General features: G+C 31.6%; 2 protein-coding genes across 2 annotated transcripts; both read right to left on the reverse strand.

The window, feature by feature from the left end:
- Positions 1 to 721: 721 nt before the first annotated feature.
- On the reverse strand, positions 722 to 2835 carry LOC120134538 (purple acid phosphatase 2-like). Its single transcript, XM_039150967.1, has 8 exons — positions 2659 to 2835; positions 2367 to 2567; positions 2101 to 2212; positions 1786 to 2015; positions 1528 to 1666; positions 1227 to 1447; positions 1040 to 1161; positions 722 to 943 (listed from the first exon to the last, which is right to left on the reverse strand). The coding sequence occupies exons 1-8, from the start codon at positions 2830 to 2832 to the stop codon at positions 748 to 750; spliced, it is 1395 nt and encodes a 464-aa protein (XP_039006898.1). The 5' UTR covers positions 2833 to 2835; the 3' UTR covers positions 722 to 747.
- Positions 2836 to 8234: 5399 nt separating this feature from the next.
- Positions 8235 to 15689, reverse strand: LOC120134537 (V-type proton ATPase subunit a3-like). The gene is made up of 18 exons (XM_039150966.1): positions 15546 to 15689; positions 15113 to 15157; positions 14545 to 14667; positions 14355 to 14462; positions 13809 to 13919; positions 13544 to 13717; positions 12893 to 13018; positions 12439 to 12546; positions 12169 to 12276; positions 11935 to 12083; positions 11093 to 11246; positions 10243 to 10403; positions 9941 to 10147; positions 9657 to 9840; positions 9485 to 9568; positions 9189 to 9388; positions 8900 to 8959; positions 8235 to 8733 (listed from the first exon to the last, which is right to left on the reverse strand). The coding sequence occupies exons 1-18, from the start codon at positions 15687 to 15689 to the stop codon at positions 8529 to 8531; spliced, it is 2451 nt and encodes an 816-aa protein (XP_039006897.1). The 3' UTR covers positions 8235 to 8528.
- Positions 15690 to 16794: the final 1105 nt, after the last annotated feature.

A 16794-nucleotide genomic window follows, 5' to 3' on the forward strand; every position in this document is an offset into this window, starting at 1 on the left:
TTAATCCTAAAAATTTCTCGAGTCGATCAAACTTTTAAGTTTGAGGTCAAATTGATCCAAATAAAATTCAAGAGCTAATTTATTCGAAGTTGTCAAGCTCAAGATTAATTTGACCACAAAAATGATTATAAGGCCAATTTGACAAAAGCTGACCGTATGTCCGTATTCAAGAGCTCGCTTGTGTTTCAAGCCTTTAAATTTTAAGGTTCGGAATTTCCTCCCAGTTTTTAAGTAGTATTGTTCTCAAGTCCTTGGTATTAAAACTAGGAAAATTACATTTTGCCTCTTCGTATATTTCCAGTTTAAATATTTTTTAATATCTTGTCAGTTAATAAATTAAACTATGGTCTCTATCTTTTATTATTTTTTAAATTCGTCTTAATTCTAAAATTAAACTGATTAAATCTTCAAATAAATCGATGATTTAATATTTAGACTTCAAACTGATCCTAATATTAATGCATTTCTTTTTCATTATTAAAATTTATTTCTCGAGTTATTAAATTGAATATTTATATACGTGTATACTTAATTTAATGGTGGGTGCAAAGGAAGCGAAGATGCCAATGTGATTGGATGGTAGGAAAGAAGGAAAGGATCCTATGTCAATGCCAACACCAATAACGAAAGTTGATCAATTCATGTCTACCAAATTAAAGACAATAATATAAATAAGTTTTGATGATGTTTTCTTTATCTCCTGACAAACGATAAATTTGTAAAAATGGAAACACTGCAATGTAATTCTCATTGTGAGGTTGAGGTCTCATCAACTGGATGCCAGAATCTGTTGAAGAACCACATTGAATCAGCTTCAACTGCATATCCATCATGGTTACGATGCCAACTATAATAAGCATGAGTCCGGTTCTTGATATCGAAAATGGCGTGACCGAAGCTCGCTTCACGATATGCCGAATAGGCCGGCTGTGGCTCCGTCATGCTGCAAATACGAGAATAAACCCGAGCATTCGGCATCAAATCATTTTAACAATTATGTATGAAACAATCATATACTTGGGAGAAGACCAATCTTTACTTGGTTGCCAAGCCTTCGAGATTCCCTCCGTCGCCGATCGTAATGTATACCGGCGCGGATTGATCCCTCACAGGAGTGCATATGCCATTTACAACATTGTATGCAATGTTGGATACACGTTCCTGTAATATACATAAGTCAGTAATCAATCAACCCCAGAAAATAATAATATAGGTGAAAAGCTTACTGATCGTTCATAGGCGTGGACATGGCCGGCAAATACGACATCAACTTTGTACTGCACAAACCAAAGCTCGTACATTACTCTCATGGATTCTCCTTCCATGTAATGATAGTTGTAGCTGTTATACCATGGAGAATGCATGAGAACTATTAACCATGGTGTTTCACTCCTGTTAACTTTTGGCAGCTCAGCTTCAAGCCATTTGTACTGAGGAGTGTATTTACCTGCAGTAAAATTATTGATAAGTTACCGGATGAGTTCAGCATACACGTGTATAACTACACAGAAGATTTATATTTGATACCGTAGGCCGAATACGAAGACAAGACTATGATGTACGCCGAAGCTCTCTTTATCGAGTACCAAAAGGGAGCGGTACTGTTCGATGCCCGAAAAGGAACATGATACCGGTGAGTGTAAGGCTTAAAAGGCCTATTTTCACCCTGCAAGAGGAGCCATAGACATGTTGTTACCAAAGCACAAAGAAGTTGAAAATTCAAAATCGTCACGACACACCCGACTTATCAGCCCGTGTCGTGATGATAAAAAAAGGAATGCTTACGATTTCAGGGGCAAAGTCGATTTCGTGATTTCCTGCAGTCCATATCCATGGTTGGTATGCAACATTTCTCTCAACAAACCTTCCCCATGAATCCCATCTTACATTATCATGATTGGGATAGTTATCTGCATAAGAAAGATCTCCAACAAACAATACTGTCTGACCTTTCTGTGGATTTTGCTCATAATGAGTCAATGTGCTATTCGAATCAAAGGTCTGCCCCAGATCCCCTGCATAATGATTCCAATCTCATACATCAGCACATTAGCAATGACCATACATACATGCATACACATTAACCAAGCTTTAACGTACCAATGAGGCCAAATGTATATGGGACATTGGGACCAACTGCAGGAGGAGTTGTAAACCAGAATTTTCTCCTAGTATGATCCAAACCAACCTCATAGTAATATCTGGTGTTATACTGCAAATTGCAAAAAACATTCAACAACCAAATAAAAAGCTCAGAATCAAACATCAAATATCGAAGAATGCCGTCTACTACACAGAAACACACCGATACTACCAACTAAGAAGTTATAGTACTATATAGACCAGACTATGAATACAAATCTTACCTCTAGATTTCTGATGGTACAGTGATGAATATAACCAGAGGTGTAATTGAAGAACTTATAAGTATTGAATTTGCCTTCAGCCTTTTTCTTGTGCTTGGTGTTTTCACTCCAATAAAGAACAGCACTGGAACCTGGTTCATCCTCGGTCACCCATGAAACAATCACAGCTTTTCCATCATGATCTCCTTGTGTTATATGAACCTTAAAATGCAAACCCCAAATCCATATATAAAAAAAAACAAATCTTAAATATATATATATATATATACCAAATTCAAAAGAAAAAGAAAACCTGTTGAGGTGCATTATAGCCTGGGGGAACTCGGAAAACATCACTGTCGAGTGGCATATCCTCTGTTTTCTCCACTTTCCTAACGTAGACGCTGGTCTTTCCGCCATTACATAACACAGCTGAGTTCATAACCAAACCCAGAAGAATGGCAACAAAAGAAGAAAGAGATTTCATCTTTGATATCTTTATGTTTGTAAGCTGACACTGGTCTTGCTTTTTTATATGAATCGTTGACAATAAAACACGGCGAGAATATTCAGACTTATATACGAATATACAGATCAGATCGTATTAGAAGTCAACTCTTTGGACGCAATACGTAATTGGATGGGTGATGTGAAAACTAATTGTTTTTTTTTATAAAAATATGTACATTGAATGAGGAAAAAATAATATTATTAATATACTTTTGCATACATAAGAAGTATTAAAAGATAGTTATTCGTACATAATTGTGTACATAAATTTAATATTAGTTGCCGACCGTTGGTATTCTTTATTATCCTTTTATTTTCTTTTATTTTTTTCAATAAGTCTGTCTGTATGACACGTTTTGCTCTGTCTGTATGACACATTTTCCTATGCCTGCATAGCGCGTTTTTCGGTCGTTTAATCGTTGTTTTCATAAGTTGATTAGACATCGTCACGACTGATCAAGATGGCACTTATCTGATATATTGTTTATCTTTCTTGCTTTGGACCCTAAGATTGGATTTGAATACCCGTTATTCATTCGTGGATTGCTTTTCATGTCGCTCGAGTTTGATTTGTGGTTTGTTAGTGGTCTTTCAGTAGCTTCATCTGCTTTTGTGGTTTGTTTGTCAATACGATCAGATTTGTTTGTATATATATATCTTTGTTCGAATTTTCTTGGTTAGATTTTAATATTTTCTTGTATGATGCTTATGTGATCTTAAGTTGCTAGTTTTGTTTCAATTATTATAGGAAATTGTTCTAATTATGTGTTTAATTTACGATTATAATTGTAAATCTTTATTAATTTAGGATATTTTATATTTTGAATAAAATTAGTGATTTATCGGGGGAAAAGATAGTTATTCAAATTAAAATTGTTTTTTAAATTGAGTTGAACAATACTTTTGAAAAATTAAAATTTATAATGTTTGGCATTTTAGATAAAATTATTAAATTTGTTAAAATTAAAATAACTATATCCAATTAAATTTGTTTATTTTTTTATAGTATGAGATGATTACAATCTAGTATATGTTTATATTCTTTCTTAATCATTATTAGTGCATATACACCCCATAGATGTAATTTTAATCGATAATAATATTCTCTTTAACCATCGAAGTTAATCAAAGAGTTCTTATATGCATGATTTTTTTTAAAATAACAAAGAACAAATAATTTTTTAGATCCAAGTGTTTTTTAATTTTGGTAAAAATATTTTTTAAAAAGAAAATTTATAATTTTAATTTTTACTAAAATCTATTGTTAATCAAAATTTTAGTTTAACATAAATGTTTTGTTAGGATCTACTTACATATAGTGTAAATTTTTTAATTTTATATCTTTTTAGAATTATTGGATGAGGAAAAACTAGAGGTTGAGGTTAACTCGTTATTTTCTTTTTTAATAAGTATATTCTCATTTCCCACTGTTAGTCTCAACCTTTAATTGCCCTCATCCAACAATCCTAAAAATGTTTAAAACTAAAACAAATTACAAGTATAATTGGATTCTGCCCTAATTTTTTTTGACCGCACCACAAGCACATTTAAGTTAAGGGTAAAAGAAAAGTTTATAAATTTTAACCTTAATTCGAATATTCTATATTCTAATTTTAATGCTCAACTCAAAAATATTTATAATTTTCAAAAGTTTTAGTTAATCTTTAAAGCTTTTAATTATTTTACTGTGAATATTCATACTCTTATATATGTTGTGCTCGAATTCAGAACCTTAAAGAAAAAAATAATTTCTTAATCACTAAGATCACTTAAATTCATGTAATTGATTCATAAAGTTAGAAATGAAGTAGAGCATTTAGAAGTAAAATGGCATGTTGATAGTTTTCTTATTTTATGAAGTAGATCACTTAAATTCATGTAATTTGAATATTATACTTGGGGGTGTTTGGTTCAGGTAATCTGAGATTATCGGGGGAATGGAATATCATTCCCCCATTTGGTTGGCCAACATTTCCAGTCATCGGTAATCTTTTATTACCAACAGTGGATTTTTTTAGGTATATTACCGGAAATGTCATTACATCCATTCCCTTAGGTATTGTTGGATTACCGGCGTTTTGGACTAAAATGCCCTTTAAAATTTTTTTTCTTCAAAAATATCCTTCTTCTGTCGTTGAATAATAAAAATTCTATGAAGGTTTAATTACAAATTTATCCTTAAACTATTTTAGATTTACAAAAAAAAAAGTTTATAATTAGAATTTGATATTAAGTTCATGGGTTAAAATAAAATTTTACCATTTCATTAAACCTATTTATCTTTTCAATTTTGTAAAAAAAAAATTATATAAATTTTATGAATTTAAAATTTTTAAAGAAAATATATAAAATAATTATAGTAATATTATAGTATAATTCAACTTGTTAAAAAATAAATATATAATAAGGATAATTTAGTAAAATATACTTTCCAATAATCTTTTATTCTTTTAACCAAACACGGTAATTTTACATTCTTGCTAAACCAACCAAACACAAAATACAACATTCACAATAATCTTATTTTCTGGTAATCTTTTATTCCCATTGGTAATCTTACATTCTGTGAACCAAACGCACCATTATATGTAATCGTTTGCTAAGCATGGTACACAATTGTGGCATTCTTAATGGATAGAGCCGAAATTTGGACCATACCCCTATCTTCTATCCCAACCTTTCTTTGTTTTCGTCTTTTTGTATTTATATTAAAAAAACATTTGATATATAGTTTATGTGAATTTAATTCATCTAAATTCATTAGTTTTAATATTGTGTGTTTTATTTAAAATTTAGTAATTTAGACTTAATAATTTAAATTTTAAATGAATAAAATTGTATAAACTTTAATTCATGTATTAAAAAAATAACTCATACCCTAATACATTATTGTATAATATAAGAAAATGATAAGTCATCGTTTTATGATTATGTGTAGGGTTGTAAACGAGCTGAGTCGAGTTCGAGTATTGTTAAGCTCTACTCGAACTTGAAAAGTTTAAAATTACGCTCGACTCGACTTGAAAACTCGCAAGCTAAAAATTATTAAGCTCAGCTCGAAATCGAAATATAATATTGAAACTCGAATCAAACTCGAAAAGGCTCGAACTCACAAAAAAAAATTCAAGAGCTCGATTGAAGCTCGAGAGTCGAGACCAATTTTGAGCACGATTCAAGCTCAAACTCAAACTCGATTTTGAATCTACAAAAATCTTATATTACATTTAAAAATATAATTTTTAAAAATTTATAATTATCAATAATGTATTTTTAATAATATAATTTTAAAAAATCTAAAATTATAATATAACATTTTTTTCAAGTAGTTCGTGACCTTTTCAAGTCGAGTATTAAGTAGCTCGTTAAGAATTCGAGTCGAGTTCATTCGATTCGAGTGTTGATAAAGCTTTGATTGAATCGATCCCGAGTAGCTCGCGATCTGTCTCGTCTCATTTATAACCCTAATTATGTATTTTTGTATACAATAAAAAAGGACAAATAATTACACTAATAAAGTGATTTATATGATTAAAAGGATAATTATTATTTCTAAAATTCTCGAATTTGAGTATGATATTTATAAAATTATTTGAATGCTCATTATTAAAAAATTAAAACTTTTTCAAAAAATAATATCATATAATTACTATAGATTAATAAATAAATAATAAAAGAAAAGAAAGGGCAAATAATTAGCCTCGGCCATAACGCAACATGGCATCTTCTCCTGAGTGGGGCTTTCTCACTCCATTAAACTAAATTATTCATATATATTAAAAAATAGAACCAACATATTATAATACCATTGACAAAAAAAAACATATTATAACAATACCAAATAGAAAAATTAAAAAAATGTTTTCTGATCGGAAAACAATGAAAAGTAACATGAATTTAGCCTCGTATTCTATATCTTGTCTTTAGTTCGTTTTACATTACCGATAAAAACGTTCTCATTTTATAAATAAATTTAAAATATTATCACAATTTTTTTTATTATTATTATTATTTAGAAGTGATAAGGATATAATTATAAATAAAATCATAATTACAATCAATTATAATTGAAATACTCAAATTATTCATTTATTATAACATACAATTATACTATTAATTAATATATTCTAAAATTAGATCAAAATAAATCTATATAAGATTCATATATCATGATATTTGAATTAAAAAATAAAATATATCTAAAAAATCGAAGATTTAAATAATAGATATTGATCTATTTGACATCACGTGTATTGTTTATAAATATAATTTTAAAAGATTATAAAATTTTAATTTTAAACCAATACCCAAAAACTTAGTCTCCACAATGTTGATTTTGTTGTAATTCTAAAACTTAGAAGGGATTTTTGGTATTTAACGCTTGTACGTTCTATTGTTTTGACCGTATCCTCTTTTTAATAAAATTGATTTTCAGTTTTTTAAGAAAATTGAATTTGATCTTAATATTTTAAAAGGAGTATAATTGTTAATTTCTTTTTGTATAGATACAAACTATAACATCAATTTTTAACGTTGTTTGCATAGAATCTCACCTAACAATCTATGTATATTTTATGAATTATATCACACATGAATCAACGGCAGGAGTATTGGGATATGATGACATTTTTTTAGAATTTCAAATTTTCATATAATTTAATTATTTTCTATTGATAATCTAATTTCACATTCTTTAAAATTGTATAATTTTATACCCAAAATTTTTAAAATTTACATCTCTAACATAAAATCTAATATTCGTCGCTTTTGTAATACATTATATGTTGTCTGAAAATCATTAAAAATTTTAATATTTTACATACATCTTTTTATAAAAACAACTTACTTTTTTTAAAATGTTAAAATTTAAATTTTATTAAAAATAAAAATCAGTTAAATAAAATAATATATAAATATTACTCCTAAGAGCTAAATTTATTTCATGATAAATTTAAAAAAACAAATCCCACATTTCCAGAGTAGCTGATATTACTCCTAATTCAACTAATACAGCTTCAACCCTATTTTCGTGTAATCTAATTTCCATTTATTAACGCTTAAAGAACAGCCCAAAACCTAAAGAGCAACTGCCATTCAATCCCCCCATATTCCACGTGTCTTTTTAACATTGACCTTTGTTTCCGTATTTGAAGAAATTATTTCATACGCCTACTTCACAATGGTCTCAATCAGCACAAAATGTTTAAAATTGTAAAGTCTAAACCTTAGAATCCTAAACCTTAAATATTACATAAAATAAATAGAAAATTTACAGTCTGATTATAAAATATATATATATATATATATATATATTCATAAAAATATTTAGTTTATTAGATGTTACCGTCAACTAATGATATCACATGCAAATTAATACCTCAAGAACAAAAGCAACAGCAACTATTTCTTTAAAAAATGTAAATAGAAAAATAAAATAAATAAGAGTATTATAACATAGCTCAATGCCACATAAAAATACCAGCCCAACTAGCAGGCTACTTATTACTTCCAAGAACAAACTATTATGACCTGGAGGGTAAAAAAGCAGTGTTCATAGGGAAAATCTAATTCGACTTCTCATCATGCTTAAATAAAAAAAAAATCAACATAACTTCTTTACATAATATCCACCCTCAACGTCCATCGACATAAATATTTTTATTCGGTACAAGAACATCATTCATCTTCATCGTCGAGTAATGCAAACGCAAATGGATGGAACTTGTAACCGTCTCCCTCGTAGAATTTGTTCTGGAATTCGACCCAGTGAAGTCGCAAAGCATGTAGGAAAGCACTAAGGGTTTCCATAACTAGCAACACACCAACGGTTGCGAAAATAAAGACGATTATGCCGACAACGAGGATGATTACATTGTTAAACCTGTATGAAGCAAGAAGCGCATTATGCTTCTAGATCTGTAAACTCGCAGAATTCATAGAATGAAAAAGAAATGGAGTCATAAGAGAACTATATAATATCATAGGATAGAAGGTGCCTATATATCAGGGTTGAATTTGTATAAGCATGAAATATGAGCAAGACGTACCCCCAAGCAAGAAGAAGAACCTTCTCGTAGAACACAACTGACAACTCCGAGTGAGCAAGACTGCAGAAAAGAAGGAACAAACACAGGGCAGTTTGCAGTTAGGCTTTACCTAAATCAGACAATGTTCATACAAAAGGACATTTGTAGAAACGTGTCAAACTTAAATACTCAGTGGTTTATGCATTTCTACATGACAACATACACAAAACGGGGCTCATCAAAGAGATGATGTTATTTCAACCAGTATCAATTAAAATTTAAGTATCAATTAAAATTACTAATGACATACCTAAGGGCCCATAATCGAAGGTATGAGGCTGTATTTGAAACTGCGCCAAGCACAAATTCTATGGTATGTATGAGTTGATGCACAAAGACTTCACCAAACTCAAATTCCTCATGATCATGACCATGGGAATCATGATTTGCCTCCGAAAGGAGAGTTTCATCTGTGCTTTCGAGTGGTGCATAGGATTGACCTTGGTGCCTCTAAAAAATGGTGTATATAGAAAGTGATAGGAAACAGGGTGAAAATAAAACTTAAAATAGACTCAACAAGAAATTGAGAAAGATAAGTATAAATACATTTTCATGTTGCTTCTTTAGAAGAAAAGGCTTTGGTAATAGCATCCATGGCACAGAAACCAGGGCAAGTAACAATAGCACAATCTGGAAAGAAATGCACAACAATCTTAGGTTAGATGTAAATTAATCCAATGAATGCTATTAATTAATTTAAAAAAGAACAAAAAAGAACCTGAGCTGTTTTTTGGCCGGGAAAAAGCTGATTTTCACCCAATTCATCAGTAGGACTCAGGAACATGTATATCATTACGTGGTATAAATCAGCTTGTGAACCAGTGCACCATTTCACAATGATAAGGAGAGATAGATAGCCAAATAGACTGTTAAGAAATATCATTTGGGGAATAAATTGGAACCTGATCAAAACACGAGAAAAGACAACCTTTCAGTTAGATATGGCTTCAGAATCTCCAAAATATGCAGATGCTAAGATCTTGATTGGCATATCAGACTTACCAGATGTTCAGACTATTACTGAAGAATGTTGCATTGAAATAACTCAACATAATTCCAAGGTTCATTTGAGCCACCCCAAGAAGGATCGACATTTTCATCTTTAGAGAGTTCAGGAACGGCAACTCACTACGGCTGCCATGCCATGCTGGATCCACCCCAAAGGGGTAAGTGTCAAGAACCTTAATCAAGCCAACACTAGTAGCATCCCTGTAAAAAAAAGCAGTAAAAAAACTGTCATGGACTTATACCATAAAAGGAGGCTTCTATAACTTTTGGTATCATTACAAGTGTAAGTGAAATACCGGCAAGAGAGATCACGACAAGCATAAGCTGAGCGGCTAAATAATTCAAAGGGGACTGAGAAGAACTCATTATAAACCAAACCAGTATAAATTGAGAAGAGTGACATCATCAAAATAACATAACGACCCCCAAAAGTCATTTCTGTTATATCTCCAAGCTTCTGCAGTTTCCAAGAATAATAATTTACTTATGTAACATCCAGAGAGACAATAGATCAATAAATATAACAATCACAAACAAGTAAAACTAACAGGCCCTTCTATCTTGGAAATAACCCGTCAAACCAAAAGCTCAGAGAAGGCAATGTCATGTTACCACAAAATCTATGATGTGATGATGTTCACAGTACACGTCAATATGACCCTTACAGATCTCTGATGTCAATAAAATAAAGGAAAAAGCTCCATGCAATATAATCCCATGTGTGTTTATTTACCGTACTAGCAAAAACAAAATGAAATTAGGAGATCGTCAGCAACTTTAGTAGCCCAACTAAAACATAACCGGATCTTATTGCTTCAGTATTTAATCACTGACGAGACCCAGAAAGAAGTAGAAATTACATGGTAAGTGAAAAGGAAACTAACATGCAGAACTCTTAAACAAAACATTATACAAGTCTCAAAGAAGATTAAACTAGGAAATAATTTTGTCCAAATTCAACAGGACAAAGGGTTTTCCAAGTATGATTATCCTCGAGAGTTATTAATAAAAATACAGTTCATTCTTTTACAACTTGAAGAAAAAATGCAATGCAAGAGTAAATCTGTCCTCAAATATTTTTCATATCATATAAGCCATAAGGTTGTGTAAATTGAACTCTTGATAAAACCATCATGAGGGGTTTACCTGACTAGAAAGTTTCTTTTCCCTGACAATAAAAAATAACGTTGCAAGGAATAAGCATATTCCATGTCCCCAATCACCAAACATGACAGCAAAAAGAAAAGGGAATGTAATGATTGTGTAAACACCAGGATTTGCTTCTTGATACTTGGCCACCCTGCAACAAAATGCAACAAAAAAAATTGTATTTATGTTCTTTACTGGCAAGTTAGCACATGAACATTAATGCATAACATGCAGACAACACATACTCCCCAACAGGAAACCTGTGCAGGAACTCAATAATAAAGTGAACTTACGACGAGGAAATAAAAACTGATACGCAATAAGAATACAACATCAAAAAATATAGGTCAAATAACAAAGAAATTAATACTGAAGAATCTTTTCTTTGAGATCAATAGTAACCTTAAACAACTCTTCAGGATCTTCATAGGAGGAGCCACTTATACTAAGATCTCTATTTTCTGACTATGCAGATTGGAAATCAATAATTTATTAATCAAGTCATCCCTATAATCTTCTTAATATCAACAAGCTGCATTTGAAACCTTATCTCTTCCAAAAATCATTGCACCAAATAACAGAAAAATTGTAAGCTCCTAATGCCCTAGTCTGAAGGGCATCAATACTTGTATTTAAATAGTGGAAAGCAACGAATAAAAATGTATATATATAAGCAGATAATCAAAAGGCCACATCAATATGCAGAAAATGCCTATAAAGTGTGTGCATGTATATATCAATAAAAGCTAAGAACAAATAGGTATCATTTGTGATGGATATCTGGTTTTCTTTTCTTGTGAAACACAGGACCGGTTCAAACATTCTTGCTATGAACTTACCCATATGCGTCAACAATTTCCTGAAAAGCAGAAGTAAATTTATTTGTGCGGAAGTAGGTAGGTGGTGATTCTCTTGTATGCAAGACCTGGAAAATGGCTCCAACTTGAGAGTTGGAGTAAAATGCAGCCCGCTGCAGTGCCTCCTGAATCTGCAACAAAAAGGCTCAAAATCATACATAAGTAATCCACACACATGCACATAAATGTAAAGCACAAGAAGCAGAAAACTAATACCTGTTTTGTGGCAAAAACAGGACTCCATCCCTCAGCCACAAGACATTTCTTTGTAACATCAAGGCTAAGCATATTCAGAGTGTGATAAATTGATTTCTCCTTTTTCACCTTCAGGAGTTAAAGACAGAGAGTTTACTTACCGAACTTAGAACATCAGTTTGACTTCAAGAGTGCAATTGCATCTCATGTGCAAGAAGAAATATAAGCCAAATCTATGGAAAACTGAGGAAAGATAACCATCATGTAACATAATTTATAGTTTAAACAGACCTTAATGTTCCATTGTTCTAACTGATCTCCAATGGTCTGCAATAGATTGTCCCGGAGAAGCAATCCAGCATCTATGGTGGTTTTTAGCTCCGAAATTCTTCCAGAAACCTGCAATGCATAGTGATCATAGAGATTGGTCAGGTAAAAACATTCCTAGCAGTCGCAAACGAAATGCATAAAGATTCAAGTTTCCTTGATGCATTAAAGGAATTGATACAAGACCGCAAAGGAAGGAGAGGAGGGGTGTTCCTCATCAAGAAGTAAAGTTGAAAGTGGTCTGTGCAAGAGAAGATCTAGCATACATGCATATTCAGACAATATACTTAATAGAGAACCGGAAGGACAGGGGTGTCCTGGAGGAACAAATAAATAATGTGAAACAAGCAAGCAGCAGTCTGCCAAACCATCAAGAAAGTACACAGACATGACAGTTTAAATAAAATATAATAAATACCTCATTAACCATGAGACGGTCCTCAGCAAAAGGATAACGGTTAGCGCCAAAAGCTTCACATATCTTCAGAATTTTGTTTTTTGCCCTTTCTCCAGAGTAAAAAACCACAAATACATTTTTCTCCATCTGCAAATTAACATTCAAACCAAAGACAACAGAAAATGTTGTACAAGATTAGAGAAATGATCTACTATTCACAAGTCCGAAATTCATAAAACTAAGCTGACCTAAACAACACATATAAGCACAACCTGAGTGGACTGCACTATAAATCCTACACCAAGAGTGTTACTGTTCTCATAAACTAGAAAATTAAATCAATTTTAACTTGGCATTGAGATTGTATGTGATTACTCATGAATACATGCAACATAATCGTTGTTCAATAGTCATCCAGAACATAAAATCTAAGATCTTCAATAAATGGCACATTGTCTGCATAATAACTTTGTTTGACTCTCTTTCAGAAGTCCGAACATAAAACTTGTGGTCTTCAAATAAACGATGCATCAACATGATGAAGACTTAGCATGTCTGAGTAACATAAAAACGTAAGAAACATTCTTTCATCTGCATGTATGTGATATCCATCCACATTATCCGATGAAATTACTCTAAATATCTCATCCATTCCATTAAAACAATTTTCACCTTCTCTCCAGAAACAGGATCAGTGACAGGGTCCTCTACAGGAACTTGCTTGAGGAACACATTGCCCCTAGTTGCACGAAATAAAATCCTCTCGAATGCCATGGACTTTTCCCTAGGAACAAGACCAGTAATAAATCCCAATTTCACTTGCTTCGATAAATCTGTTGAGGTTTCCTGAAACAACGGGGAGATTTTTATAAGTGAAGGTATAACATTATAGATAGATAAGATAGTACATCATGCTCAAAGAAAGATGGTGATATACTTGTTCCTGCAGTAAAGGAGTTTCAATGGATTCGTCACCCATTTGCCGTGATCCCATTTCTCTCTGTTGAGTTGTAGCACTGTGTTGAGCAGAAGCACAAAATTCACCAGCCTAAACAGAAAAACAAGTTAGCAATTTATGCAATAATCGGAAAGCATCACAAGCTAAAAGCAAATGGAACTTTGAAAAGAGATATCCACTTGATTGTGGAGAGTGAAAAATATTTTTTTTAAATACTCGATGTACAAATGAGAGTAAGATAATTTCAAATTCAACTCCATTCAGTTTCCATAAAAAACTGAAATCAACTTTTAACAAAGATAACATGAAATAACAGTGTTCATCACTTTATTGACTCTATACGAATAGTAGCCCAGTGTCTCAACTCTGAATTGTTTTACTCATCCAAACATATATAGCCCTACTGCAAAAGTTAGCAACTTTTCAACAGCCATGTGTTTGTGTTTCTCATGATAAAAATATTAGTAGGAACTAGGAAGTGAACCATTACAAAATCACCTGATTAGGGCAGCAAGCAAGGCATACCTTTTGCAAAACAAGCTTATACTCAAGCAACTCATTATAACCACGTTGCAACTTTCCACAATTTGCATTCATCTCAATCAGCTCCGCCTCATGTTCTCCAAGTTTCACCTAAAAGTAACAATAGAAAATTTGAATTCAAGAAGAAGAAAAAATAGAAAAAGAAAGCATTTCTAAGCAATAGATATTGTACCTCTAAGTCATCCAAATCGATGCCAGTTTCTGCCCCAGGTTTTGTTGAAGTGGAGAAGCCTGCTTTTAGCATTTGCTCCTTGAAAAATCGTAACTTGCGTGCCATCTCTCCACATCTTTTAATCTTCATGAGAAAGAATTGTCAGAAAACAATGGCCAAAAACACAATAGGGAAGCACAAAAGAAAGGAGCAAGTTATAGAGAACAAAACATAACATCGCAACATTTAAATATCTATAGTAATTCAAATTAAATAGAAGGGCAGTAAAGTTAGCTGTTGCAAACAAACATCCATCATTTGAGATCCTATAAAACCAGCTGAAATCTTCTAGGACTTAATTGAAGGCCAGCATATGATATAAATCAGAAACCAACATTTTGGTTAGGTGAGGTAGCAGTTTTTCTTCAATAGATGTAATATTATTTATTGCCAACATTTTTCAGCCAGTGAAGCTGCTAATAGTATATAAATCCTGATACTAAGGTTCTTTAGAAGTAGAATGAGCAGCAACAGCATGCGTTGAAGTTCACACATGAATCACACTATTAAAAGTAAGTAAAGAAAATACCTGAGCAGCATAAGTTCGCTGAAATGGACTCTTGTCCGAATTGAGCTGTAAGATATCATCATAAAAAAATAAGTCTTAAATCTCCACCAACTGATCCATTAAATCCTAAAGAAATTGTAAAATAAAAACTAACTTTTCACGATCTAGTATTATATAAAAAAACAGCAGAAAAAGAAGGGAATCGATAGATAAAACAAAAGCCCTAGCATTAATAATCATAAAAAAACGATCGGCCGATCTCTATTCCAAAGAATTTCCAGCATATAGTTCAACTCCACGGTTTCTATGAACTTCGATCAAAGACTCAAACACCGAAAATAGAGTTCAATTCCGAAGTAGAACAAAAAAGGGAGTACAGATTCCTATAGAACTGAGCATATCAAAGAAATAGAATTAACAACGGTTGACAAGTAAAAAAAAACAGCGTACTGACGTCTTTGAATTGAAGGAGACCGAGGTCGCCGAGATAAGAGACGGTAAGGTGAGCGGACTCCATCGGAATAATGAGCTGGACCAATTGCATTGCCTCCGACCGGAACAGATCCATCGGAGGGCAACATCCTCCACGATCTGCCATTGAGTCCTACACCGTTTCGACTGAGTTGATTTTTGCGATCAGGCGAGAGCAGAGCGAGATGGATCTCTTTCGAGTATTTTTTTTGTTTGTTTTGGATTTGGATTTGTGGAGTTCAAATAATTCAGCGCGTAGTTAAAAACAAAAATACACGGCCACGGGGAAAGTGGGAGTAAGGAGACCGAGGGAGATTGTAAGAGATTTCGACCTTTACTCGCTCACCATCACAAGCTTCCACGTAAGATTTTTTTTTCCTTTTTTACCGTTCGAGTTATCTTAATATTCTTTTTCTTCATTTATTTTTAATTTTTCATATTTTTTATCTTCAAATTAATGCCAAACCATCTATTTTTCTTTTAAAAAAATCTCATTATAATTTTAATCCTTTCATCTCATGTGATGGCTAATTGGCTATAAATAAATTAAACTTGAATGAATAAGCACTATATATTTGATTTATATTCATTTCTCTAATGTTAAATAAATTATTTTTATATTATATTTGTTTAATTTTTTTTCATATACATTTATTTAAATTTATATGTATTTTTATCTAAAAATTTATATAAATCCTTATTCATTTATTTAATATTCATGATCCTAAACAAATATTTTAATAAATATGTTTATAAATAAATTAATAAATAAATCTATTATAAACAAAAACTAATTAAATATAATATATTTAAACTATTATATTTAAGATTCCATTAAGTGACCTGAATAAAGAGAAATTATTATGTTTTAAAATTCTAAGCTGAAGCAACTGTGTATTTAAAGTGTATGTATATTATCAATGAATAAAAAATATTTTAAACATAAAAAATATTATAATCACCTAATACTATTAAAAAATTTATATATTTAATAAATACACTGTTTCTTAATTTATCAAATTAATTTATTAGCTACCGTAAGCCCCGTTAAGTATTATGCATGAGCCATAAACCATTCAATAATTGGATAATCAAAACCACCTATATTAAACCTAACTTCTGGATTAGGGATTCATCACTTTAAAAACTTTGTTTTCTATTCAATTTAATCCACCTCATAAAGGTCTCTAGATATAACCAATGAATATTGGGGGGGGGGGGAATAACCTTTG

The sequence above is a fragment of the Hibiscus syriacus genome, unplaced genomic scaffold (assembly GCF_006381635.1).
Source record: "Hibiscus syriacus cultivar Baekdansim isolate YM2019G1 unplaced genomic scaffold, ASM638163v2 tig00110597_pilon, whole genome shotgun sequence".
Classification (NCBI taxonomy): Eukaryota; Viridiplantae; Streptophyta; class Magnoliopsida; order Malvales; family Malvaceae; genus Hibiscus; species Hibiscus syriacus.